Source organism: Netta rufina (assembly GCF_964035555.1).
Source record: "Netta rufina genome assembly, chromosome: 1".
NCBI classification, from domain to species: Eukaryota; Metazoa; Chordata; class Aves; order Anseriformes; family Anatidae; genus Netta; species Netta rufina.
This window is the reverse complement of record NC_140123.1, coordinates 79895616-79921762: the sequence shown is the minus strand read 5'-3', so window position 1 is coordinate 79921762 and position 26147 is coordinate 79895616. Positions and strand designations below refer to the sequence as shown.

At 42.2% G+C, this 26147-nt stretch overlaps 1 protein-coding gene across 1 annotated transcript; it reads right to left on the bottom strand.

Annotated features, from left to right (window-relative positions):
* Positions 1-1473: 1473 nt before the first annotated feature.
* GRPR (gastrin releasing peptide receptor) lies at positions 1474-24981 on the bottom strand (the record flags this gene model as incomplete). The annotated part of the gene is made up of 3 exons (XM_084306269.1): positions 1474-1866; positions 5090-5441; positions 24563-24981. The coding sequence occupies 3 exons, from the start codon at positions 24979-24981 to the stop codon at positions 1474-1476; spliced, it is 1164 nt and encodes a 387-aa protein (XP_084162395.1).
* Positions 24982-26147: the final 1166 nt, after the last annotated feature.

Here is a 26147-nt window from a genome sequence, read left to right as displayed (position 1 = left end):
CCGCTGTGTTAATTTTTCAGGCAAGGAGATCCTCACCTGGGGGGCACTACTCTCTGAGCCTGCAGCCCCTGCAGACAGTAGGTCCTGCCAACACCCCTGGGCACCTATGGATGCCAGGCTGAGTGTGATTATGCTGCACACCTTTTTGACATTCACCCAGCAAGCCTAACACAGTTTTACTAGCTTTCATTTTTCTTTTGCCATGCTAAGAAACAGGATCATCCTCACAGAGGACAAGGGCCATTAAAAACTCAATATTCCACTGCAGGGATTGGTTTATGGCCTCATTTGTAGCAGCTTGCTTTATCAGGTGTGCAGCCTCATTGCCTGTCCTATACGTCCACATGCTTCGAGAGCTTGTTATCTGCAGGGCATGGTGCTCCTGTTTCCAGGACAGCTGGTGCCTGGCACAAGATCTGCTCTGGAGTGAACATTACAGGGGGCCTGCCTCACCAGGCTGCCAGCCAGCCTTGTCACTCAGTCTCCACAGATTTCTGTGAAGATAGAAGGAAAAAACTGTAGGCCAGAGACTGGATCTTGCATTGCTGATGGCTTCTACTGCATAACTGGTGATTGCATAACTTTCACAAAGCACTACAGCATGAAAAGCGGCTGCTCTTCATTTTCTGTTAGATAATCTACCCCTAGCCAGACCCAACTAAACTTCTGTGGTACTCTGCAGGTGACGAAACACATTCACTATCTCCCACCTTGAAGACAGGAAGAGCAAAGTAGTAACGTTTGGAAAATGCCCTTCTGCCTCCTCCATAATATGGCAAAAGCTCACACATTTGAAAACTGTAAACATATTCCAACTCACATTTATTTACATTACTGCTTTCACATTGACGTAGTGCAAGATACTGCTCATTTATTTCAGATGGGGCCACCAACATACCCCAGTAAACTCTTGATAATTTTTTTATACCATGAATTAATACTGTACTCCGAACTTTAATAAATACTTGAAAAGTCTATAAATGACCTACACTGAACTCCTTTGTAAAAGTATTTACCTTATTTAAATGGATTTATTTTGGTGTCAGAAACATTAGCCATGAACTGCTGGATGCAACTGTTCTAATGAATTTTGTGCACTTGGTGTAGTCTTTATCATTTCTGTAAGTCTGTCTGAGTTTGGGATTGAGCAGAAAGTGATGAAGAACTGGCGGAGCCAAACTAGACTTGATCTTAAAATGCTCACTTCATGCTCGTTAAAAGCAGTGGGTCTTGAAGCAATGCAGGCCACCCCAGGGAACTCCTGCGGGCAGGTGCTAAATGACCTGCTGATCCAGACATGCCGCAGTCTGGGATGAAATGTTGGATGCTTCCAGCTCCTCTGAGTTCATTCTCAGAGCGCATCAGACTTCCTCACACACATGTGTGCATGCATCTGTGCTACTCAGCATCCCCACAGAGCAGATCCAAGCAGCTGCACTAGGTACATAGTGCAGTGGTCCTCAGCTGCTTGTTTTAGACATAGCCTTCATGGCAGATGTGGTTGCCATTGATAAGGCTGAAGGTGGCCAGGGAGTGGTTGGTGCTCTTGAGGGAGGTCATTCGGGTGGTGCTCCTGGCCATGCTCTGGGACCGGATGAGGAGGCGAGCTCTGCAGCAGAACAGCTGGTTGTTGAACTGTTTCCGAAAGCTCTTGCTGAGCAGGTAGAGAGCAAATGGGTTGACGCAAGAGTTAGTGAATGCCAGGATCCGAGCACAGATGCTGGCAATGAAGTGCAGCACTGAGGTGTCCACCTCTGAGTAGTGGTAGGACCGATATAAATAGATGATGTGAGTGGGGAGCCAGCAGAAGGCAAAGAGGCACACAAAGACCAGTACTGTCCTGGCCAGGCGCTTACGGGATTCAATCTGGAAGAAGAAAGAGAAATGCAGGTTAGCAGATATCCCTAACTTGGACCTACAGCTAACTGTTTTTCCCAGTGCTGCACCTTAGGGTGCACATGACACCTGCAGTAGTTACCCATATGTAACATACAATGCTATGTACTACATAGAAAAAAACAACACAATATTAATAAATATTAATATTAATTATGGAGTAAAGGTCTGGGATATTTCACAGAGCTCAGAGGCAGGACTTTCTGCCTTGGGGCCACGTGGTGTATGTACACAAATATGCTGCCAAGAGTTTACATCCCTTGGAGACCAAACACAGTGCTCAGAGACTGAAGGAGCTGGAGAAGTCAAGAGAGGAGATTTTGTGCCTACAGAAACACCAAGGCAGCAGCACGGTGGACCCTTCAGCTGAAAGAACTGGGGTCACAAGGAGCAGGTGGCTGTAGGGGGTGACCAGGTGGATGACCAAACACCTCTCAGCACAGCTGTATCTACCCAAGGGGAAGGTGCTATGATGTCAGCTAGCTCGCGGTATAACCTTCATGCAAACAAGCCACACTTTTGTTTTCCTTACATGTACACGCTTGGAGTCAACCCAAAGTATTGCTCAGCTGAGGGGAACTGAGGTAACCCATACCTTATCTTATGTCCACCAATGCTGCACACTAAGATAATGCCACTGAAAAACACGTGTTTCTTCCTAATGAAGACAAGATCCATGACGGAGGTCACACAAAACTGAGGAGGAATGGAGTTGCCCAGAAAGACCTGCTGAAATGCTCTGCTCCCTGGGTTATACTGCACAGCAGGTATAACATTGCTGCTTTTTGAGGGATCATAATATTCTCCTGATAATTTCTGCACCTCTCCCCAGACACTTCTAGAGTGTATTCTGCCACCTGCTTGCTCCCTGTATCTGAGAATGACCTGAATAGCCTGAAACTTTCCCCATCCCTGGCTACACTGCCCTTGTTCCAGTGCTGGTGCTGCAGCAGTGCCTGGCCAGGCTTTCAGCCACCTCCTCATCCTCACTTTCTGAGCTACACAGAAACTTCTGAGCTAGATTAGAAACTGAGCAGCTGACACGGGCTGTTTTTTCCTCAGGGCAGCTGAGAGGAGGGAGTATGCAGGAGAGACCTGATGTGCACATTTGGACTTTATTTGGTGCCCCTTTAAAGGCACCAACTGAAAACTAGCTATTGAGCTTAGAAAGAACTGACATGTACCAGATGATAATGTCTCCAGGGAGCGGTCTGAAAATTAAATCCTTCGAGAAAGGGCTCTCCATGGCTAAACCATATATTCTTTTTAAATGTATCCTTAATTTGATACAGGGCTATTGAGGCCACATCTGCACTATAAAGAAAGGAAGCAACGCAATAAAGAAATCAATACCAGTTATCTCAGATGGAGACCTATAGCTCCTGAATGCACAGCAGGACAGGAATGATGGACTGATGGTGCTAGACTGTAGCCTGGACTTTTTTTTCCTTTAGAGCTCTATCCCCAAAACCAAAGGGGGAAAGGACTGCTTTTACAACTCACTTTATTGCCGCTAATCAAAAACAGTCACTGAATCTGCAAAAAAAAAATGGCTTGCAGTGGAGAAAGATTTATACATATTCAGAAGAGAAGAATCGTAAAGATTTCAGGGACAGCACATCAGTTAATGGGTGGAAAACATAACTTTCCATCCCAGTTGTTTTAACTTAGTACCAGAACGCTACAAGAGATGATTGTGTTATGTCAACCTAAGGTGGAGATGTCAACTTGTTGCAATTATACGGACGCTTGTTCAGCTGAAGAATGGCTTGTGTCAGTTTAGCTTAGGTTGAAGAACCTCTCAGTTGAAAGGAAGGGGATATGTCAAGGGAAATAAGTTGTTTAGGAAGAAGTTACCTTGCTGTTGCTTTCTTACTGAGATAAGCCCAAGGCTTAGATGCATCCCAATTTAAGCAGTGACCAGAAACACTCAGCTGCACATGAAGGATTTGGACTTACCCCTGGAGATAACTTTTTCTCCCTAGTGGCTTACAAAAAGAGCAGCCAAGAGTGAACAGTCTGCAGTTGAAAGCCTGGAATTAGGTTGGACAAATCCTGATTAAAGCCCCCAGCTAGGTGCATGGCCTGCACATTTTCAGCCACACATTTTCAACCAGAGCATAAGACTCAATTGCAATATGTCCCAATTGAGCCAGCCTGGCTGTGAATTCTGTGGTAGCACAGCTCAGGGAATTTTATTTTATATACACATGAGTGATAGTAACAGAGGTATCTCTGCTTTTGAGGATCCAAAGGGGAGGTTAAGAGTCTGCATTGGTCCAGAGTAAATGTCCTACATATATAAATCAAATCAGTCTTAAGGTGAAACTTGAGGGTATGACCTATTGGACCAGAAGAAGATTGACCAATCTGGTCTACTAGAGGGCAGATAAGTGGGCAGGCTGTTTTGTGCAACACCATTCCCCTCTGCAGACTGTAGAAAAAGAGGCACTGATAGATGGAGAATATACGAAAGGTTTCAGGGAAAGAAGACAGGTCTCTCCTTTTCTCCTAAGACTTCAGCTTGGATGGCACCACTGCAAAGATTACACCATCCACAAGATATATAACTTCAGTGCATCTGTTAGGAGGCCTCACTGTCCTGCTCTGTCCTCCTTCCCAGGGACCCTGTGCACAGCACTGTTATCCTCCTGTCTCCACTCCCCTTGTCTCTCTCCAGCCTGTACTGGTTTCTCTGCATGGCACAGCACCAGCAGATGACATCCTATTTTCATGTCTCCATGCTGAGGACTGAATTAGAGTTGTTTTTTTCCTTTTGCATGAAGAGGGACTGCTTTGTGAGGCAAGACTTTATCCAAGGTTCTCTCTGATAAAGGAACATTGATAAGTTTTGATTTTTTGCCATGCCACCCCTCAGCTTTGATCTCACAACACCATGCTCATCTCTGCCCCATCTCCTGCATCCTAGTCAATACCTTCCCAGGCTCTGGCCTGAGTTTCCTGCCGTGTTTGTTGTGGTAATCACCCTGTCAGAGTCTCTAGAGTTAGAAACATGAGATGTCTTTAATGTTGTGCCACAGCTTGTGTCAACCATTGCAATCTTTTTAGCCCACAGTCTAATAAAATTAGCACAACAGATGCAGTCTGCCATCACGTCATTTTCCCTGTATGAGCTCTCTTTGCTATTAGATTCATCAGGAATGTGGATTTTTGAAGAAAGCCAATTCTGTACCTGTTTTCTCACGTGTAAGTTTCCTTCCACGGGAATGTTGTAAGCACTCCGGATCAAATTCTTAGCAATGAAATAATAATATACTGATATGACAGATAGAGGAATGATATAAAAGATCAGAAATGATGCCATTGAGTGGATTTTTGGATGCAGCCCATCAGAATGTGGGTAAGGAGCACAGCTGATGAAGGTTTTGTTAGTCCCTTTGTCATGGAAAGGGTGCAAATCTGAAAACACCGCTTCAGGGATGGCAAGCAGCATGGAGACAATCCAGATGATAGCAGCTCTCACACAGATCTTCATCAGCGCATGGGACGCTTGTATCTCCATTGGTCTTACTATAGCTTTATACCTAAAGAAAAAATAAATAAATAAAGTAAGAAAGAAAAAAGAAATCATTTATTGACCATAGCACTGGTCATCTATAAAATTCAGGAACCATATTATTGCTTATTTTTTACAGACCCCTTCCATTTAAAAACAAACAAACAAACAAAATATCCTATTTTACTCAAGATTGATTTTTTTTCCTGCTATTTTAAATTTTACAATTTTCAAAAGATTTCTCATTTTAAACCAGAGATACCTGTTATGAATCCATTCAGTTTCATGTGTATTGATTCTGAGCTAATTTAATTTGTAACTGACCCAAAGAAGCACAGTGCTGCCTGACATTAATATGTATGTGTCCAAATAGCATTAAGATAGGAAGCACAGTCACAGACTTCTCTTCAAAGGCATACAGAAGTTTACTCCCCATTGCAAAATACTGTTGAAAGAAAGTGAGTGGACTACTGAATTTGTAGATTTTGTAGCACATTTCCCTTTTGAGCTGTGAGTGTGCTTACCTTCTGGAAGCAAAATCTGATGCTTTCTAAATCTACAAAGAGTGTTGCCCATTTAAATTGCTGCTTGGTGCTGTAGATGGCAATAGTCCATCTAAATGCTCCCAGGCTAATTAGCCAGAGATGCTAACTGGCTTTCTTAAAGAAAGAAAGAAAGAAGCAAACAAACAGCAACAACAAAACAAAAACAAAACAAAACAAAAAAAAAAACATAAACAGAAACAGAAGAAAACAAAAACAACAAACAAAACCCACCACTATTGCTTGCTATGGTAGGCATGTAGAAAATATTTTTTGTTTTGCAATTTTGTCTTTCATGATTTCAGCCCTTTGGAATACTGCACTTTAGAATCCAAGAAAATGGAAGAAGCAAAGTTATTTGAATCCAATGTGTGGAATGAGAGGACAAGAGAACAGAAGAGTTTCATATCTGCTAGAGCCCTGGTCTGGCAGGACTGTACTCACCAAGTAAGACTACAATGGAAGGAAAAAATTAATTGAGAAAAATTTCCAAACCTACACATTTCACAAATTATTATTTAAACTCATTATCATAGCAATTACAGTCTGCTGAACATTTTTTCCAGGATCCACCTCACACTGTACATGATACTTCTGGCCCCTTGGTCACTGTCAGCTCTCTGAGGATTGATGAGAGCCCGTGTCCTCAGCAGCCCTAGCCTACTTTTGGCATGCCAGAGTACATCCCTATGTAGGTGCTCCGGAGTCCTTACATAATCTCCTTCCAGGGTTTTGTCTCTTTCAAACAGCTGAATCAGGCACCATGGCAGGAGCAGAGATAGCAAGTACAACGCTCTGGGGTTGCACAGACTGTGCTGTTTTAACTAGTTAAGTGCATTATTTATGGGATAAATGTGTTCAGTTTCTAGTTATAAGCAATACCCTGTTCAACATACCTATCATTTCCCTCTATGTGTGTATGTCTACAACAGTGTATGTGTATTTTATATTGTACACACATATTTCCGTACATACGCTATGCATGTACATGTACCTACAAACACAAATAAGAACATACATGCACACATAAATGCTTATATTAAACATGCTTATATTTAAATTGTGGGTGGTCAAACACTGGAACGTGCTTTCTAGAGGAGTAGTTGATGTCCAAGTAGTTGATGTTCAAGGACAGTCAAACAGCTTTGGGGCAATTGGTTAAAGGATCAGGCACATGGTTAGTGTTTTTTTCTATCCTTCCAGTAGCAGAGAACAATATTGAAAGAAATAGGCAGACCCAGCTGATCAATATGTAGTTCTGAGGATGGTGTCACCTGCAGAATTTTGGGTTTCTCAGTCATGGGATGTTCTACACAACACCAGGCCTGCTGGCACCTAATGGGATGTACCTTTTTCAGAAAGGGAAAAGGATTTTTGCAGAGGAGATAGCAGGGCTGATCGGCAGATCTTTAAACTAGATTTGAAGGGGAAGGGATAAAAGTAGGCTTATCAGCTGCAATCTATGGGATGGTATGCCAAAATCTGAGGGACTGCATGCTAGTGAGATTCTCCAGTCTGCTCCATGAGGTGCTGGGTACAATGAAACACATTTGAAATGTTTCTACTCCAGTGCACACAGAATGAGGAACAAGCAAGAGGAGCTAGATGCCTTGGCTCAGTCTCAGAGCTATAACATCAGTGACATATGTGAAACCCGGTGGGAAGAGGCCTGTGACTGGTGTGTTATGGTAGATGGTTACAGGCTTTTCAGAAGGGATGGGCAAGGCAGGTGAGGTGGGGTGGTGATGCTGTTTGTAATGGCAGAGCTGGGCTGTAGAGAGCTTACAGCTGGAGATGACAAGGTTGAGAGCCTCTGGGTAAGGATTAAAGGACAGTCAAATAAAATAGATTTGGTTGTGGTAATTTACTTACTTGTGGTAATTCACCCAGACAGGATGACAGCACAGAATAACTATTTTTAAGGAACTAAAAGTTACTTCTAGATCAGCCACACATGTCCTTATGGGGACTTCAAAATTGCCAGCCATAAATTGGAGTGACACAGAGCTGATATAAACAGGTCCAGGAGATTCCTAAAACACCTTGATGATGACTTCTTGTACAAGTACAAAGGGAGCTGACTGGACAAGAAGCCCTGTTAGATTTGTTGCTTGTAAACAGAGAGGGTCTCATAGAAGTGGTGTTCTGTGGCTGTCTTGGAAATAGTCACCATCAGGCAGTCAAGTTCAAAGCCTTTGGTAATAGGAGGAAAAGTGCCACCAAGACTTCAAACCTGGATATAGGGAGAGCAGACTTCAGGCTGCTCAGGGAACTAATTAGTAAGTTCTGTTTTTGAAGATATCAGAGTTCATCACTGCAGGTCAATTTTTAAGTACCATCTCTTAAGAGCACAGGAACAGGCAATTCCAAGATACTGGAAGTCTAGCAAGCAGACCAGAAGGTCAGCTTGGCTAAGCAGGAATTTTCTTCTAGAGTTTAGATGGAAAAAGAAAGTGTATGGACACTGGAAGATAGGTCAGGCAATGTCCGCTCATGAGGGGAGCGGAGGAGCAGGCGCTGAGCTCTGCTCTCTGGGGACAGCAACAGGACCCAAGGGAACAGCATGGAGCTGGGACAGGAGGGTCAGGCTGGGGGTTAGGGAAAGGGTCTGCACCCAGAGGTGGTTGGGCACTGGGACAGGCTCCCCAGGGCAGTGGTCACAGCACAGAACCTCCAAGAGTTCAAGGAGCATTTGAACAACATTCTCAGACATAGGGTCTGATTTTTTTTTGGTGGTCCTTTGGGGACCCAGGAGTTGGATCCTTGTGGGTCCCTCCCAACTCAGGATATCCTATTGCTCTTAAAATATTATATTATGTTCTATTATTCTAAATATGGTGTTACAAATACTACAGTACAAAAATGGAAGAGCTAGGCTGAAAAAAAAAAGACATCTATAAAAGCTCATTTTACAGTCAGTTTCACCAGATATTTACTGAAACACTAGCTAAATGAACATCTTCAGTAAACCCTAAAGAATATAAATGGAAAAGGAAATGAATTACATATCAAGGTATTCATAAATTTAGTTAATTCAAAGCTATTTCTGCAGGTGTTTATTGTATGCTTATCAACATGGCATGTTAGCATAATTACTTTAGGGATTTTCTTCGATATAATATAGCCAGCTGAGAGAACATTTTCCAGTATTAATTTCCAGTAATATGAATGAATTAATGTATACAGAGAAAGATAGAGTCTGACTTATTTTTATTAATATTAATAGATTAAGGAGAGTCAGAAAATTAATCCATTTAAGGTTATTAGTACATTTTAATTAGACATGGCATTTCCAGACAATATAATTTTGAAAGAATGTAATTGCAAATGTCTAGGAATGCTGGCACTGATTATTAGGCATTTAGTTTACTTTATAAAGCCTGCTACAACAGTTACAGAAGATGATCTGAGAGATTTTTTGATCACAGTGGGTTCAGTGTACCAACATGAGGTCATGAGGTCAAAAGCACAAAAGAAATGGAAAGAAAAAAAAAAACAACACAACAACAACAAGAGGAAAAATGTAGAAAAAAGAGGATTTGAAAATGTAGGTTCTTACACACAGGAACACAGGTGCATATTTTCTTAAGAACCTAACAATTATATAGAATTATTTAGCTGACTATCTTCATGACTTTTCTGATGGTGGGCTAACTTATTCATAAATCTCCAGTAGTTATGTTAACCTGAGTATTAATGTTTAATTGCTTAGTATTGATCTGGTGGGAGTCTTCATTTCCATCTGCCTTATGGATGGGTTGATATGTGTCCCCTTAGCTTGCATTTCCACAGCTCCGCTTTCCCTCATGATCTTTGGTTGTGGACAGTGGCTGCAGAGGATTGCTGTGTCCAAGGGCACAAGGTGGGCACGCATCCGAGATTGACCTCCTGGGCTGGCCTGGTGTTGAGAGGATGATGGATCTTCCAGTGATGTGTGCTCAGGGAGTGAAAATGCTGCACCTTCTGGTTAGTTTTTGAGGGTGAGCTCAGAAACTCCTTTCCTCCTTTACTTTTTCACACAAATTTACTTGGTAGGGTTAACCTTGGATTTTAATATATTGTTGACATTGCTTAAGGAGTACAACAAGGTAGACTGGATTTGAGCAGCGCCTTGTCCTATTTTTCAGATTGTGTATTTCCAGCTCATGCATCAAATACTCTACAGAGCTTTCCACAGCTTTGTCCACTGACATTTCTTTTATAGTGAGATAGTTTTTCCCTTTCACCTACCAGCTTCAGATTAGTTGTATGCCCACTTCTCAAACAACAGCAACAACAAGAAAAACAGAAAAAGGACAGCTTTGGTGCTGGTGGCTGTTACCTTTCATTTTGCACTGCTTGGACATGGTGGTGGCCAAGTTCTCTGTTAAGTGCTCTGCACTGTTTTCCTGCTCTGCACAGTCAGGTCAGTTGTGATCAGCATCACAGCAACTTACACACTCTGGAACACATCCAGTTTTCTAGGGTAGGCTACCCCTTTGGGACATATCTAATCCACACCATTTACATCTCCAACAAATGCCTTTTAACTCCTTATCATGTTCTCTTTTATCTCCTGAGAAAAGCACAGGCTGAAGGTAAGTAGCTGAGGTGTGAATGGCCACCCGAGGGCTGACTGAGGCTGAATGAATCAAATCCACTTCTCCATGCCTGCATTAGACATCTCTACTACTACAGCTGCCCAAGGGCTGGGCATAATCCTTGGTGTCAATGGAGAGAAAGAGGTGAATCAGGGGGTAATTTCTCCAGTCCAGAAATAGGTGCCTGAAAGGAGTGGGGTGATAAGTCCTCCAGAGTTGCCCCTCTTTCTGCTTTCTGTAGACAGAGCTCAGGCAATGAGATCATGAGTTTCATAGCTCGTTATAGATAGATACTTTCCCATATTTAACCTCCAGCATTTGAGTAATCCAATCCAAATCTCAGTTTGTCTGCAATAAATCCAGTTATGGTCATGGATTTATCACCTCTGCTTGCTCTCACATTCATTCTTTCTAATTTTTGTATGATACCGATCTTTTTCTGTTGTAGTCTTTCCCCTGCCTGCTTTTAAAAAAAAAAAATAAATAAAATCTTGAAAGAGATTAAAAAACAAAGGTATGACTCATGCCTCACAACAAAGGCCAAAACTTAAAAGGAAAAATATGCTTCTGAAGATTCAGTTGAATAAAATGACACAGTCAAGAATTTGTGTCAACTCCAATCTTTCCAGTTGTCAAACAGCCCAGATGAAAGTGACTGGGTTGCTGATCTGACAGGAAATATGAATGAGGCTCTGACCTTTACTACTGCTCAGTCTTTGAACTTCTCTGTTCTCACTGTGCTTGCTAGGTAGCAGCCTGCCTCGCACACAGCAGATATCAATGACCTGCTGGCCAGGATGGATGCCAGCACATCTCTGTGTCTCAGGGTCTCGGTCTGAACCTGCACAAAGAAATTACACATGGGGTTGTCTTCCATGCAATTAATGCGATGATAGGATAGTCTCAGAAATAGTGGGTCAGAGTTTTGGCCAGATTAAGCACCTCTTTGTGAGGCTCTAGCAGATAAAAACATTTTGCAAGATGCTGTGAGGACTCAACATGCAAGGCAATCAGTGCTGTTCCTCTTCTCCATGTCTGTCTTCAGGCCACCAAGAGGAGCCTGGTCAGAGGATTGCTTCAGCATGGTGACCCAAACCATGAAAAAGGCTCATGAAAATCTCTCCCTGCATACTGCAAAGGGACTCCTCCACCTTAGGAGTTGGGGCTGGCAAGGTTTTGGGCCAGAGATGTTTTGGAAATGAAACTGGACCTGGTATGGCATCTTCAATGCGAGAATTCAATAACAAGTAATGCACAATCACTTCTTAACCTAATCCCAGTGATTCAATTTGTGACTTACGTAAGTTTAACAGTTAGAACTAAAAAAATATGCAAGAACAGATGGTCAGGAGTCGACAAAGCGTGTACTTCTCATTGAATTCTGGAAAATATCTTACATGTGTCTCTTAGGATCTCTATTGAGCTCATTGAGCAATTGTTTCTCACAACTGAAACTACTGAAATGACCATAAACCACCAAAGCGTGACACCCACACAAGGTTTTTCTGTGGTAAATACTTTTCCCACTGAGGTTAATAAGTCAGGGAAACTGGAAAACTGTGTCATTATCCTTGTGTTAATAATAATGTTACTAACGATAACACCACATAATGTACTCTAAAACTTTATGCAAACATTGGTTAATACTGTACACTTAGCCCCAAAGGCACAACTTCAAATATAAACACAGAAGTAGCTTTATCACGAAAAAGGCAGTTAAGATCCCCAATGGATGTCAGCTTCCTAGATGCAGTTTCTGTGCTGGTGCAAAATATTCTAGCCATCTTTATGCTCCACAGCTGAGACAAGAAAAAGCACATCGGCTGAAGTATAAATGGACTTTGCCCTCAGAGTCATATTGCCTGTATGTTCCTAGGCATAGAGATCCGAAGGGTTGCTTTCACACTCACAATGGGGGAGAGAGGGGCTTATTCCTAAAATGGCACCTCCAGTGGATTCTTCATGTTTCTTTTCCTGCCACCTTCATCTACTTACTTGCTGCCTGTTACATCAGCCACGAAAATTAAATTAAACCAACAAAAGCACAGGAAGAAAATCTGATGTTTCCCTTGGATTTTAAATTAATTTAGCTCCATATGTCTCACTTCTTTTTTTTTTTTTTTTTTTTTTTTTCTTTTCTTTTTTTTTTTTTGTGAGGTAACTTCATGCTTTGTGGAAAAGCTTGCGCTGTAGGCAGCTTTAGCTTGCTTTCCTCTTTTATGATTGCTTTGTATTAATGCTTTCCTCTCTTCTCTTATGCCAGTAATTACAAGTAATATAGATGTTCCATACAGTCCTCATTTTATACTTTGTAGATATGGGATGCAAATGAAGAGACAGGCTATTTTATGCTCAGAGATACCACCTCCTGCAGTATTTTTAAAAGGAGGAGGTTGGTAGATCTTAATTTCAGACAAAATCACTTGTGTCTGCTGTAATAATAGTACCGCTGTGGCCAAGAACAAATGAAATTTGCAAAACCTGGCCTGCCTTTGCTTCATTACCAACCACACTGCTTAGACTGAATCAGGCTGGCAGAAAAGTTTTCCATATTTCAGACCCACTTTCCGTTTTTTCTCTGAAGGTAGAAATCCACTTACAAACTTTTTTATCTGTTTAAACTGAGCTTTTTTTTGAGATGTTGAGTGAATGTGAACCCAAAACTTAAATAAAAAGCAGGGATTTGTTAGAATGGACTGAAGCCTTACAAAAATGGTCATTTAAATTGCTGTGACATGAAAACACTGAGTTCTTCCCAGATCTATTAAATAAGCTTCTGAAATTGCAACCACTTCCTATTGTAATGATGGAAGAGCTGCCTCTAAGTCAGGATGTCCACATATTTCTTCTGCTCCAACCTGTAACTGAAAGAGGGAGAAAAAATGCCCCATTTTTAAGTTTAACATGTGCACCTTGATCCGGCCTTGGCCTGTGAATAGACTGAATGAAAATCTTCTCATTAAAAATTTGTAATTACGTTCACATTATCATTTTTGCCCACATAATATGAAGGACTAGCTCAATTACTATGCAAAAAGCCTCAAGCAACAGAGAAAAAGTTGATGCTATGCAAAGACTGTATAAATGAAGCACATGGAGCCTTGTTGAGTGTGAAGTCTGAATTTGAAAGCAATGAAAAAATCTTACTAAATATTGGAAGAACTTTATGAGAAATGTGACGTCCAAAACTTTCTCATTGTTTCCAGCATGAACGTTATGAATATTTATAGCTCCGAAGATAAATAATTGAATAAATTCACAAAATTGTTAGACTGTCTAAGCCATCAGCACCCTACGACAATCTATTTTGGGTCTATCTGCTTTCTGCATAGAAAAATCTTAGATAAGATTATTGTTATTATGCATGACTCTTGGGTGAACATCTTTTATTAAAATCTTTAGTAAATTGCACATGGGCACAAAGACATCTCTGACGGGCTAGTCTTACATACATTGGCAGGTACTGCCTACTTTCTCTCTCTTTCCATTAATTAACATTCAAACAGAAAGAAACGGGATGCAATGAATGGAGTGGTGTAGTTCTAAATTTCTGAAGCATGTTTTCCAATTTCAGTCCATGTACCTGCACACTGCTACATCGGTCTGAAATCTGGATGAATGGGAATTTCAATCCGGGAGTGATTGGGGTCGACACTGAGACTACACACGGGGGGAAGAAGGCTTACACAGTAACTATTTAGTAATGACTGTGTTATTCCTAGTCATGACTACCCAGAACACAAGATATTTCAAAAATTAACTATACATATGGGAAGCAACAGATGTAAAGGTCACTGGAGTAAACAGTGGATGGCCCATGGGCAATGCTGTTCTTATTAGAAAGACCCCTTAGCACCTGGAGTGTTTATTTTCTGCAGGTGACCTTCATTCAAGCCTGTGAATGAAACCCTGATCTCAAGTCAAAGATTTCAGTTGGGTCAGCCTTGTCATTTGCTTCCTGTCTGAGGGAGGCATGGGACCTATGCACTGAAATATAGCCTATATCCACAGGTCTCTGAGTGCTCGGCACCCGCTATGGGAAAGGGTATGTGCTGGTGCCCACACTGCATGGTGTGGGATCAGGCACTACCAGCATGGTTTGCTCATGCCAGGGCTGCTGGTGATGCTTTCCATCTAAGGATTTGCTGTAACAGGACAAGTCTCCAGGGTTGTCAGTGGTGTAGGACTGAGGGCATGGAATTAAAATTTTAACAGGGAAACTAAAGCTGGGGCCTCAGATGCAGACCCTTCATCTCACTAGACAGTCAGCCTGATTTCTCTGGAAAGCACAGCCTTCAGTGCACAAAAGGAGCAACAGTGGTTAACCTAAACACATGACGTAACTGCTGAATATCTTACAGTGCCTGCAATAAAAATTCATTGGAGGTTCTAAAAATGGCAGTTTCTCAGCCCCAGAAGTCCTGCCTGTGATGTGCAATAAATCAATATTGTGCTTTGCTCTGACAGAGAAAGAAGAGCTCATCACTGACCTACAGCTTAACAGTTCCTTACACTGTAGCACTTACACTACAGTGCACAGACATGGCACCTTATCTTTGTTTTGTGGAAAAAGGACAAAACACTATATATATATGGAACCTAAAAGAAACAGGGTTCTTGAAGTTAAAAGCAGCTGCCAGTACAATGGACTGGGAATGCAAATGTAAAGTGAGAAATGCTAATGACACATTAGTAGCTGACCACCAGCTTCCTCCTTTGCCACACCTTGCCCTGAAAAAAACATGCAGGGCAAAAAGCTAACTTCAGTGAGAGAAAATGAGGAGTTGTGCTAGAACCTCAAAGAAGTAATTAAAAAAAAAAATCAATATGCAACAGATGGGAAAACAAGCAAAAGTAAATGACAACAAATATTGGAGTTTAAAAATGTTGGTGTCTGATAAGAAAAGCTGGAGGAGCCAACAAAATATCAAAGGTCACTGTGTGACAGACAAATGTCCATTTTTAAATACATCGGGAACAAAAAAAATCATTACGTCAGGCATACACGTAAACAGTGAAGATATAAACAATGATGGAAACAAGGTGAAAGGCAATCACTAGATATTTAAGCCCAAATGCAGAGGAGGTGTCCATAGCTTGTGTGTAGTGCTCTAGATGTAGCAGAAAAGTCACCAGCTGTATTAAAGAGGATGTGAGCCAACATCTGCAAGCCCAAAATATTTTCACACCAGCAGGCCTGAATAATTTGCACCTAAGAGTATTAAAGGAACCAGCTGGGGAATAACTAGTGTTATTTTTTTTAATTTTTTTTACAAATCTTGAAAAATTGGAGAAATTCCCAGGAACTGGAGAACTGGCTCCAAAACTGTGAAGTTTAAAAAGGTGGAAGTTGTGACTGCGAAAAGTGCAAGAATTATATATATATATATACCTAAGACCAGTAGTAGATGGGATAATGGAGAGGCTAATAGTACTAACAGATGACAATTAATATTAGTCCATGTTGTTTAATGCATGGCAAGGTCAGTCTTTGTTTTTTTTTTTTTTTTTTTTTTCTTTCTTTTTTCTTTTTTTCTCTGCTGTCACAAGGTTGTAGGTGATGTAAGAAGGGTGTGTGCCCTGCTGGCATACAAGCTAGCAGCCTGTTTGGGCATGCTGGCATGGGTGACCTTGTTAGATGTAGACATGCCCGAGAGTGTGCCCAGACACACATGCTCCTCCCTTCTCCATCCATGCCCAAGTGATCCCTGCCCCTCTCCTGTGGAACAAGAGTTAAAAATAGATTAAAAATAGATTTCCTGCCTCAAGAAGGGGAGCTGGGCCAGGTGAGGACCCCGAACCCCATGGCAACCCCAAACATGCTGGTAAAATTGTAGCAGTGTGTGGAACCATTTCTAGGCTGGGTCCTGGGAACCTGCTCTAGCTGCAGTACTATTTACTGTGGTTATCAGGTGCCTTGGGCAAGCTATAAAGCTTCTGCTGGGAAAGTCTGCAGATGGCACAGTGGCTGAGCAGACTGCAAAAAAATATGTCAGAGTCATTGGGATAAATGCCCATAGTCTAACAGAAACCATTTTAACTCATACGAGTGCAGTGTATGTAGGACCCAAGCGAGCAGATTATGGAAAAAAAAAAAAAAGGGGGGGGGGGGGAGCTTTCAAGGAAAGGAGACCAAGACTTCGGAGTGTCTCTTATACACCTGGCAATCAAATGTCCCATGCCATTCTTATGGTGTCATGGCTTTAGTGCAATCAGTACCTGAGCTAGTACCATAGTATAAAGCTGTCAGCTATGTTATATGATGCTTATATGATGTGTATGTCTTTTCTTTGGCTTCATCAAAGACAGGTTCCCAAAAGGCCATTACCTCCATATCAACTTTTAGCTCCATTTTGGGGCTAATAGTCTAAAAAATAGTATAAAAAATAGCCTAAATAGTTGAACACTATCCTTGACTGTTGTTATTAATTCGATTAATAGTAGCATGGAAGTGATGGTGTCTGTGGTGCCTCCAGCACTGTAGGTTCATGGTGAATCATCTGTCTGTGGTACCATATGCTTTTAAGAAGAATAATAAATACCAGGAAGAGTTCAGAACAGCCTGCAAAGAGGAGATGGGATCAGAGAATACAGCTTTAAGCCAGTGTAGTTGAATGATGTCTTCTAAGGAGACTTGATTGCCTAAGGAAGTGTCACGGGGGGTGTTCAAGGAACATCACTTTCCTTGGGGTGTTCAAGGAAAGGTTGGACATGGCACTTAGGTTTAGTGGGTGACATTGGTGACGGTTGGATCAGATGATCTTGAAGGTCTCTTCCAACCTTAATGATTCTGATTCTATGATTCTATGAAGGCATTTTCATATTGAGAAGATAAGCAGAGGTAAAAGATATTTCCATCCTGCTGAGAAAGGCATAGACAGATGCAATGGTCAGAGGTCAGACAAATTTAGATTGAAATATGACAATTTCCAAGCAGTGAGGATAGCAGAATATTGGAGACCAATGAGAGGGAAAGGGCACCTTTACTTAGAATATTTTAAAGTTGCCTAGTGTCACTGAAATGATCTGTTTTAATACAAATGATATGAGATACGCAGCAGCCTCTGTGTGTGTGGGGGGGGCAAGAAAAGCAGCTGAACTGAAAGGCCGGAGCCATTGGTTCTGGCCCAGCATCTGCAGCTCTGGTTCTCCCAGGCCACTAGACCAGCCATCACTAAATCTCATGCTTCAGAGCTGTCTGCAGGTATGAAGAAATAGTTTTGACTCTTACAGTGCCATTGTAGTATTTTTCATCCTGCCTTACCAAGGAGCCACAGAGACTGTAACCAGAGGGCAGGTGAGGACAGTGTGGGCAGAGCTTTGGCAATGCTTTTCCCTTTGATTCTTGGCGGTTTTCTGCACTCTGGTCAAACTGATCACTAGCCTGGGATCAGGAAGGCAGTTTTCTGCAAGGGAATCCAGCTTTCTGCCTTTCTCTACATCATACATTTTGGCTGGTGCTAGGACGTCTTTTGGTGCCTCACCACTGGAATGGGCTCAAGCATCACTTTGGTTTGTGTCCAGGACACAGGCTGGTGTCTGAACACTAAAATTCCCTTCTCTACTTGATCAGATGGTGTGGGGGCAAACCAAAGAGCCTGCTGATAGGAGCTCGGGCAGGACTCCATGGTCCCCAGCTGCTCACATGGCATGGGTGAGCTGGGTGCGTGGGTGCAGAATTGGTGAGAGGCAACCTGAGGGGTTTCTGCAGGGCTAACCCTTGAGTCACTTCTCAAAATAAAAAGAAAACAGGTTCTTGCAGAGGCTGCCTGCCAGCAGAGCAGATACAGGGTTTTTCACTGCACATGCAGGCCAGCTTTTTCAGCTGACATCCATTTTCCTCTTTTTGGCCAGGCTGTTGCCCATATCTGAATGCCACGTACAAATGCCTGAGCTGATGGGACTGGCAAATTCTCCGCAGCCAATTGCTCTCCTTGCTAACGGTGCACACAGCACCTCATACCACGAGACCATGACAACTGATTGGGGTTTTCAGGTTTTACTGAAATGTAAACAACAGGTAATCCAACTTTTCTTCCTTTTGATTGCTTAAATATTGACAGTCTCCAACACATTAGCACTGACTCTAGCCTCGGATTCGTGCGCTGGTCCCACTGATATGAATGGGAGCTCTAATGCTCCTGGCTATAGTACTGCATCTATCATGTTTTAGCCATCTGCTCCAGCTAATCAAGATACTCTGAAAGTTTGTGCTGTTGATCTGTTTCTCTTGGTAAAGACGGACGCAAGAGCTTAGGAAATGAGAGCTAAAACCAAGGGTGTTAAGAGTGTTTATATTGTATTGACACAGTGTATTGACACAGTATCTAAAACTCGGAGCAGGGGCTGAAAGAGATACCTGTATCTCCTGAGTGCACCTTCTGCCATCAGCACAGGAAGAGCAGCTGCAGGGCCACCATGCCAGCAGCTCAGACCTGGTAGTGCCTGCCTAGTGCTTCAGTGGGCAGGAAGGCTTTGGGATGGCGTTTGAAGCCCCTCAGGACTTCTCCTCTGGTTTGGAAAGACTGATATTCTTACTGAGACACATTGGTGGATCCAGAATGAACATGTGAGGGTAGCATTCTGCCAGTTTTCATTGACCAGACTCAGGTTGTCTTGGTAGTTCAGAGAGTGGCTTTCTCAGCCACCCTTTCAAAACCTTCCTGAGGCTGCACACTAACTTACAGTAAATTGTCCCCAAATAGTGCCTTAATGACCTGAAGGGATTTCATCAATGCTGTAACTGGACTGCCTGGAATGAATTCGTAATTGTGGACCTGACGCTTTGTAAATGATGTATTAAAGAAAAGCATCATTCTGTAAATCGACTCTGTGGAAATCAGTTTGGCTTTTCATAGTTTTATTTCAAGGTGGCACACTTAATCCTCTTGTGGAGACATAATCTGGCATTGTAAAATAAAACAGATGAACTGACAGGTAGATGTTACTCCTTCTCTGCTATTGTATGTATTATTAGTAGCGGGAGCAGGAAACATCTAAAGCACAAAAGGGATAAGTCCAACAAACAAATATTTTTCGTGTATTCAGAGACATCTTTCTAGAAATTCTGTTAGTTTCTTTCCTTCCACCACTGATTTTTATTTATTTATTTATTTACTGGGGGGTAGGAGGGGTGGGGGAGAGAGAGGATTGTGTGGGTCTCTCTTTCTTGCATAGACAAACTTATGTGTGAGTTAAGAGCAACATCAGAAGGTTGTGGCTGTGACCCACTCCAAGGGGACCAGGGCAGCTGGATGCACTGCTGTATCCCTGCATCCATGCTTGCATCCAAACACTGAGCTCAACATTTGCGAGAGTGGTTGCCATTGTTAATCCCCTTATTTCAGGTCTCAGAGCTCCCGCGTTACTACAATTCCTGTCATCTGCAGCTGGTCTCACCAAGGTAAGCCACCTAACCTCATATTCATAATGGCACCCCATGTGTCTCTCTACGATAAATGTCACTGCCTCCTATGACTGGCTGGCAGCAGCTCAGGGTGTCAGGCATTCCTGCAGTTTTCCAGCACTAAAGTCTGGATAATGCAAGGTGCTTAAGGTAAAGATTCCACTTGCAAACTCCAATTACGCTTTACACTTGCTCTGTTGTGTACTTGTAAAAGCAACATTACTTCAGGAAGGCTTCACTGCATGAGCACCAGGGCATTTTGATTTTTTTACAGTCTCAGCAAAACAGTGGGCAAGTATGATCAGTGCCTGACAGCTTGCCTAATTTAAATGCAAATGTCTAAACCCTGTCAGTCATGGGAGAAACAGTCAATTAAATAAAGACATCTCCCATGACAAGGGCAATTAAATGGGCTGCTTTTCCTCTTACTGTGCAAAGATTTTCCTTAATTTTCTGTCACTTGCTGAGCCAGCTTTGGCTTTTCTGCCTGGGCTCTCAGCCCAGGTGTGATCGTTCGTGCAGGCTGCCTCTGTACCTTGAGTCCCTTGCAGGAGGAGGGCAGACAAGAAAACTCAAGCTCCCTCTTTGCAGGGATGAGCTGAAGAGTAGCTGAAGAAATCTGCTGTTCTGACAGAGCTCAGACAGATGTCCTTTCCCTGCCAGCCTCATCTGCAGCCCTTCTAAAACACATAAACACGCATACATACACATCGACTGATTGTTTCCTTGCTCTTGTATACTCAGCCCTGGTGCCTTATTGCTCCTGGAGGGTGGCTGTAGCACACCACAGGCTTAACCCTGTCCTGGCTGCTCTGTAAATCTGCCAGGCTCAAAGGAAAAGTCTCACAGGCAGCTCCCACTGCTCCTGCAAATGTGGCCAGACAGATGAGGACACCATGCAGCCATCAGAGTGGTCTGGAAGAAAATACTTTTCTAATATTGTTAAATCTATTTCGCTCTACCTCACACAAATAATTTAACTTTAGCCTGATGCAATCTGATGATTGAACACAGAGCCAGGCTGAACACCCAGGGACCCCATGGCTATGTCCTATGTAACCAAACCTGTGCAAGCCTGCATGTGTGCATGTGCACACAGAGCACTTCACAGCCTGGGAGACTCCTGCTGCAGGAAGAGATGAAGCTGGCAGTTTGTCCTTCTGTTTTATTCTGAGAAAGGTTTACAAGTGAGCAACCAATCCTCCGTATAACCTCTGGGTCTTGGCGGGTCAAACCACGGAGCTACTTTGAGTGCTCTGTGGTGGAGGCTGGCACTTAGCTCAGCATCTGCAGTCACCAGGAGATGACAGAGTCGAGGTTATTAACCCTGCCTAACACATGATGAAGTGGAGATGGAGAGAATAAAAGCGTACCTCAGGAAGGTACACGCCTGCGTCCATGGCGTGGGCTGAGCACAACATATTAAAACTGGGCCCCTGGTCTTTAGAAGGGGATGTAAAGCAACAGAGATAGTTTGTGGCATTGTGGTAACTTCTAGCAGACTTTCCTCACCACTCTCTGCCACAGTGTATTTGCTCATCATATCCACCCATTGCTTTTCATACTGTGTTTCAATGGGCACCTCTATAGGAACAACCCTACTGTATCACACTGCTTTTTCTTTGCACAGCAGATTTCTGATCCCAGAGATATCAGGTCTCTAGGCATTACCACAACACCATCAACAATGCCTACAGTTGTTCCTACTAGCTTTTGTTAATAGAAGCCAACTATAATTGAGCATTCTTTTTTCTTTTCTTTTTCCCAGAAAATGAAAAATGAATTATAGACAAAAGTCTGTGGTGCACTGACAAGTCTCCCTTTCCTTGGAATCAGTGCTATGAAGTGTTATTCACATCAGATGGGTTTGGAGGTTTTTCTCTGTGAAGGTCCTTGGCTTTGATTCATGAGAACAGGGAAATTTACATGTTTCATGTGAGAGTCTCAGGTGGGTTTCATGTTAAACAGCAAGACTTTGTCTGTACACAAGGAGGGAGCGAGGTATCCTGACACGGTGGTTTATCTTATCTCCTCTGGAGGTACCTTTCTCCATGGACTATGGGACACCTTGCTGGCTAGGTGTCCCTTGCTTGCTACGAGTGGTTCCTCCATTCAGACAGCAAAAGCTGAGGGAGACGAGCTGTGCCTGAGCAGCGTCACCCCCCAGACTCCTGAGTCCTCCTGCTACCCTCCTCTGACCACAACACCCTCAGACATCTCCCTGCAGGGCTGAGCTGATGCTTACAAGTCCTGCAAGGCCACATCTGACCTCGGAATCAGCCTGCTATGGAACCACTCCAGGCTACAGGGTCAGCATTTCCTTGTCCTAGTGGCCACCTCAGAGTTCTGGGCTGATGGTCCCTCCATGGACTCGGGCAGGCATCACCATGCTGCTCACAGCCAAAGCATGTCTTGGAAGTTTTCCCTGTACAATTTATTTTCTTAATGATTCTGACATGATTAATACTGTGTACTAGAGTTTGGGGTGACAGTTCTCAGAAAATATAGATAGACCAATGATCTGTGAGTTGGCAAACTGTAGACCATATTACCATATTATTCCATAAGAAAATTATCCTAGCACTGCTGCTAATATACCAAAATGAAAACTTTAGTAAACATAATATTTAAGTCCTGATTGTGGTCCAGTGCACAGCATTTAAGATTCATAGATCTAATAAAGATAAATGTTTTATTATTATCTCCTTCTACACTGAACAAGAGGTGCATTCAAAGAGAACAAAATTGTTTCTTGAAGACAGGAACATAAAGTCTTCTCGCACACACGTGCCCATCTCCCTAATAGCTAAGTGGCTTGGAAAAGTGTTACAAAATTTGATTACCAGTGCAGCATGATGGTTAAGCAGATTCAGACAATGCCAAAGTTGGGAATTTAAAGTCACTAAAACCCAAGCTTGGTACTGATGCTGTTTTCTGCTATGTTGACTTACTTCAGGCAAAAAAATACTATTGATGTGCTGTTCAGTAAAAACATTTGCCTTGTTTACTTTATGTGACATGATCAGACAGCAAGAAATCTCTCTAAGATAATCTTCTTTATGATGCATTTTTCTTTTCCTGACACTTTTTAAAAACAACTTTGACCAGAGCTTAGGAAAGATGAATTCCCTGGAGAAATACTTATTTTCCTAACATTTTCTCCAGAGCAGGGTTCCAGCTGTCACAAGAAACTCAAGGGTGAAAGTGTAGGTGATCCTTTAGTAAAAGAGTTTGTGCAGTTTTCCCATTTTCCCAGTGCTTTTACAGTAAATTGTCTGAAGACTTTTGTCTGCACATAGGCATGTTTGTTATCTGCTACTGGGGCAGGCAGTGCTATTTTTATACATAACTATCACAGAGGAGTTGAACTGCTGTGATACAAAACATATTGACCATTCTCTGTTTCTGAAACACAGTGGAGTGATCTGCTTTTATTGAAATCCCACAAGGTATATTGAAATGTGCATGTGAACAACCCTGAAAACTGAGCATAAACAGTCTGATATTTTAAAGTAGAGACACACAGCATGGCATGCAAGGCACTACCTAAAACAAGGCTATTTCCACTTCCTTGTGACCAAGAAAGATGGTTTCTGGGTCCTACTTTTGAGCAGAAGAAATTATAAGGATTTTTCTCATATGAAATATTTCTTTGAAATTTCCTGTGTGACAATGTATTCCTTGGTCTCTTTCTGAAGCATCAAAATTAGAAACAAGATATCCTGGCGTCTATGATGTGCATAAGAGTTTCTATGAAGGCCAACAGTCTAATAAATACTTAAAATCTTTTCATAAAGGAAGGCTTCATTCTTCAAAACAACATTCGATTTCAAGGTCTTTTGATTTTAAATCTGAATGCTCTGAGATAATTTTCCAAATCCTCACAGAAATACAAAACAGAGCTGGCTCATTAGAAGCTTATCATCTGTAGAAAAACTTTTTTTTTTTTTTTTTTCATAAAGTCTAAAGTAGCATAGCTATTACATGTTATATTCACCAAATTTTATTGGAAGACAAAGTTTCCAAACCAGCAGCACAGATCAATTTTGGTTGGCTATGGGGCAAACCACTTAATCAAGGGAAATGTACTGACTACAGCGAACTGAGATGCCTGACTTCAGGCATCTTTATTTGAGTACTTTGAACATATTTCATGAAATGTTGCCTCATATGGTGTTAGCCCTAAGGAAGCAAGCCACTAGAAAAAATTGATTCTAACTGCACTTTAAATTGCTGTTCCAGTGCCTTCACACTTCATGAAGTATGGATCAATTATCTTTTTGCAAATCTGGACATGCTGTCTTTTAGTAGAGCATCTTTCATGAATTGCTATTTTTCCTCCCTGGGCTTGATCTGTTCTTGGCTTTCTTTTAGCTAAGTTTAACTAGTTGCTAAACTGCACAGTTTAACCCAGAAAAAGTAACCTGCATTCAGCTTGTTTCTTCCTCAAGTTTTGTGCTCATAACTACCAGAAATTTAAGATACTTCTTTCTTTTTCCAATGTTAGGTTAAAAATGCCACTTACAAGCAATGTATCTGTAACCTGAAAATAGATGTCCATAATTTTGCATTTTACAGAACTGGAAATATGCAGTTTTCAAACCTACGGCAGCAGGCTTACCTGTCAGCTGAGAGAGCAGTGAGAGTGAAGACTGACACCCCTACAGAAGTGAGCTGTATGAAGGGGATAAGTTTACATCCAATTCTGCCAAAGAGCCACTCATCAGCAAGGTACCTACTGGCATCCACAGGCACACAAGTCACTAAGAGCAGCAGGTCTCCCAAAGCCAAGCTGGAGATGAACAAATTAGGGACATTTCTCATGGATTTCACAGTACAGAAGATCTTAATCAAAGTGATGTTGCCGATAAGGCCTATCAAAATGATGATCCCGTAAATGGTGGGGATGGCATAGAGGAAGGCTGGGTAGAACCACTCATCGCTGAGGATGGAGAGGTTTGCACTCTGGTTGACAGAAATGTTGTAGAGGATGAAGTTTTCTGTTTCCAGGTCCAGCAGAAGGCACTCTCCAGATGCCATTGTCCTACTTTTCTCAGAAGACAACTTTTTGAGAATCCTTGAATAAAATTTCTTCCTTTGATTTTGCTGCCGTTTGCTCTCTTTAAACAGTCAGAAAAGTTTAAAAGTCATTTCACTTTGTGAAACATTTTTAAAATAAATAAAACAAAAAAGCCACTGCACATTGCTTACCAGTACAGCTTCTGTAAGTTGAATGGAGCACATCTTTTACCAGAGTTTGAATCCTGGAACTTGTCTTTTTCTCATTGTCTTGTCTTGCTTTTAGCTGCTCCCCAGCTCTGGAAGGCCATTTTTCACATTCAAAGCCCAGTCAGTGGGAGGCATTTTCAAAATCAAGGCTAGTTAATTTCCCAGCTCCAGGTCTGCCGAGCAGAACGGAGTCTGAAACAAGGGAATTGCAGCCAGCAAGAACTTTTGGTAGTTGCCGTCATGCTGCATTCCCCATATCTCCTGGCTTTCAGCACCTGCACTCCTCGGCTGGATTTAAAGTGAGGGAAAAGCACGGCTCCTCTGACGGCTCAGATCCTATAGGCAGGATCTTCCGGACGTCAATTCTTCCCCGGCTTCCCATGATGAGAGCAGGATTGCTTTAAATGATCGCAGTCATTCCGTGGGAGCCGCCGGCTAGTGCCGGGGAATGCCAGCCACCTACTGGACAATCTCATCACTGCCTGGGTAGGAGAAAAAAGAGGGAAAAAAAATCTCCGTTAACTCTTTAGATGTTAGTACCTCGTGAGATGAGGTTCACTGCCTCGCCAAAAATAAAAATAAAAATAAAAGTTTGTTTTATACTGCAAATAATGTGACCAGAAAAGCTCTTGGGCACTCTTAAATGAGAGCACGCTTACTTTGTTTGCACTCCAGTATTCAATTGTTCCAATGAAAGAGTATAATGATATGGAGCCAGATTCATCCCCCGGGGTAAATGAACCGAATAAAGCCAATTAAGATAAAATCAGCAACATAGTTAAAGCAGGCAAATGCGTATTAACACCATGCACCTGCAGTTAACCAAGGAAGACTGAACTCTGCACATTTTTTGTTTATGTTTTAATTTGGAGGTAACAATAGCAAGGGACAAAGTTTACTGTTCAAGGCGTTCATTGCTATTTATGAGGTACCCATCATAATGGCATCTACAGGTAACACACGTTTAGATGCAGCAG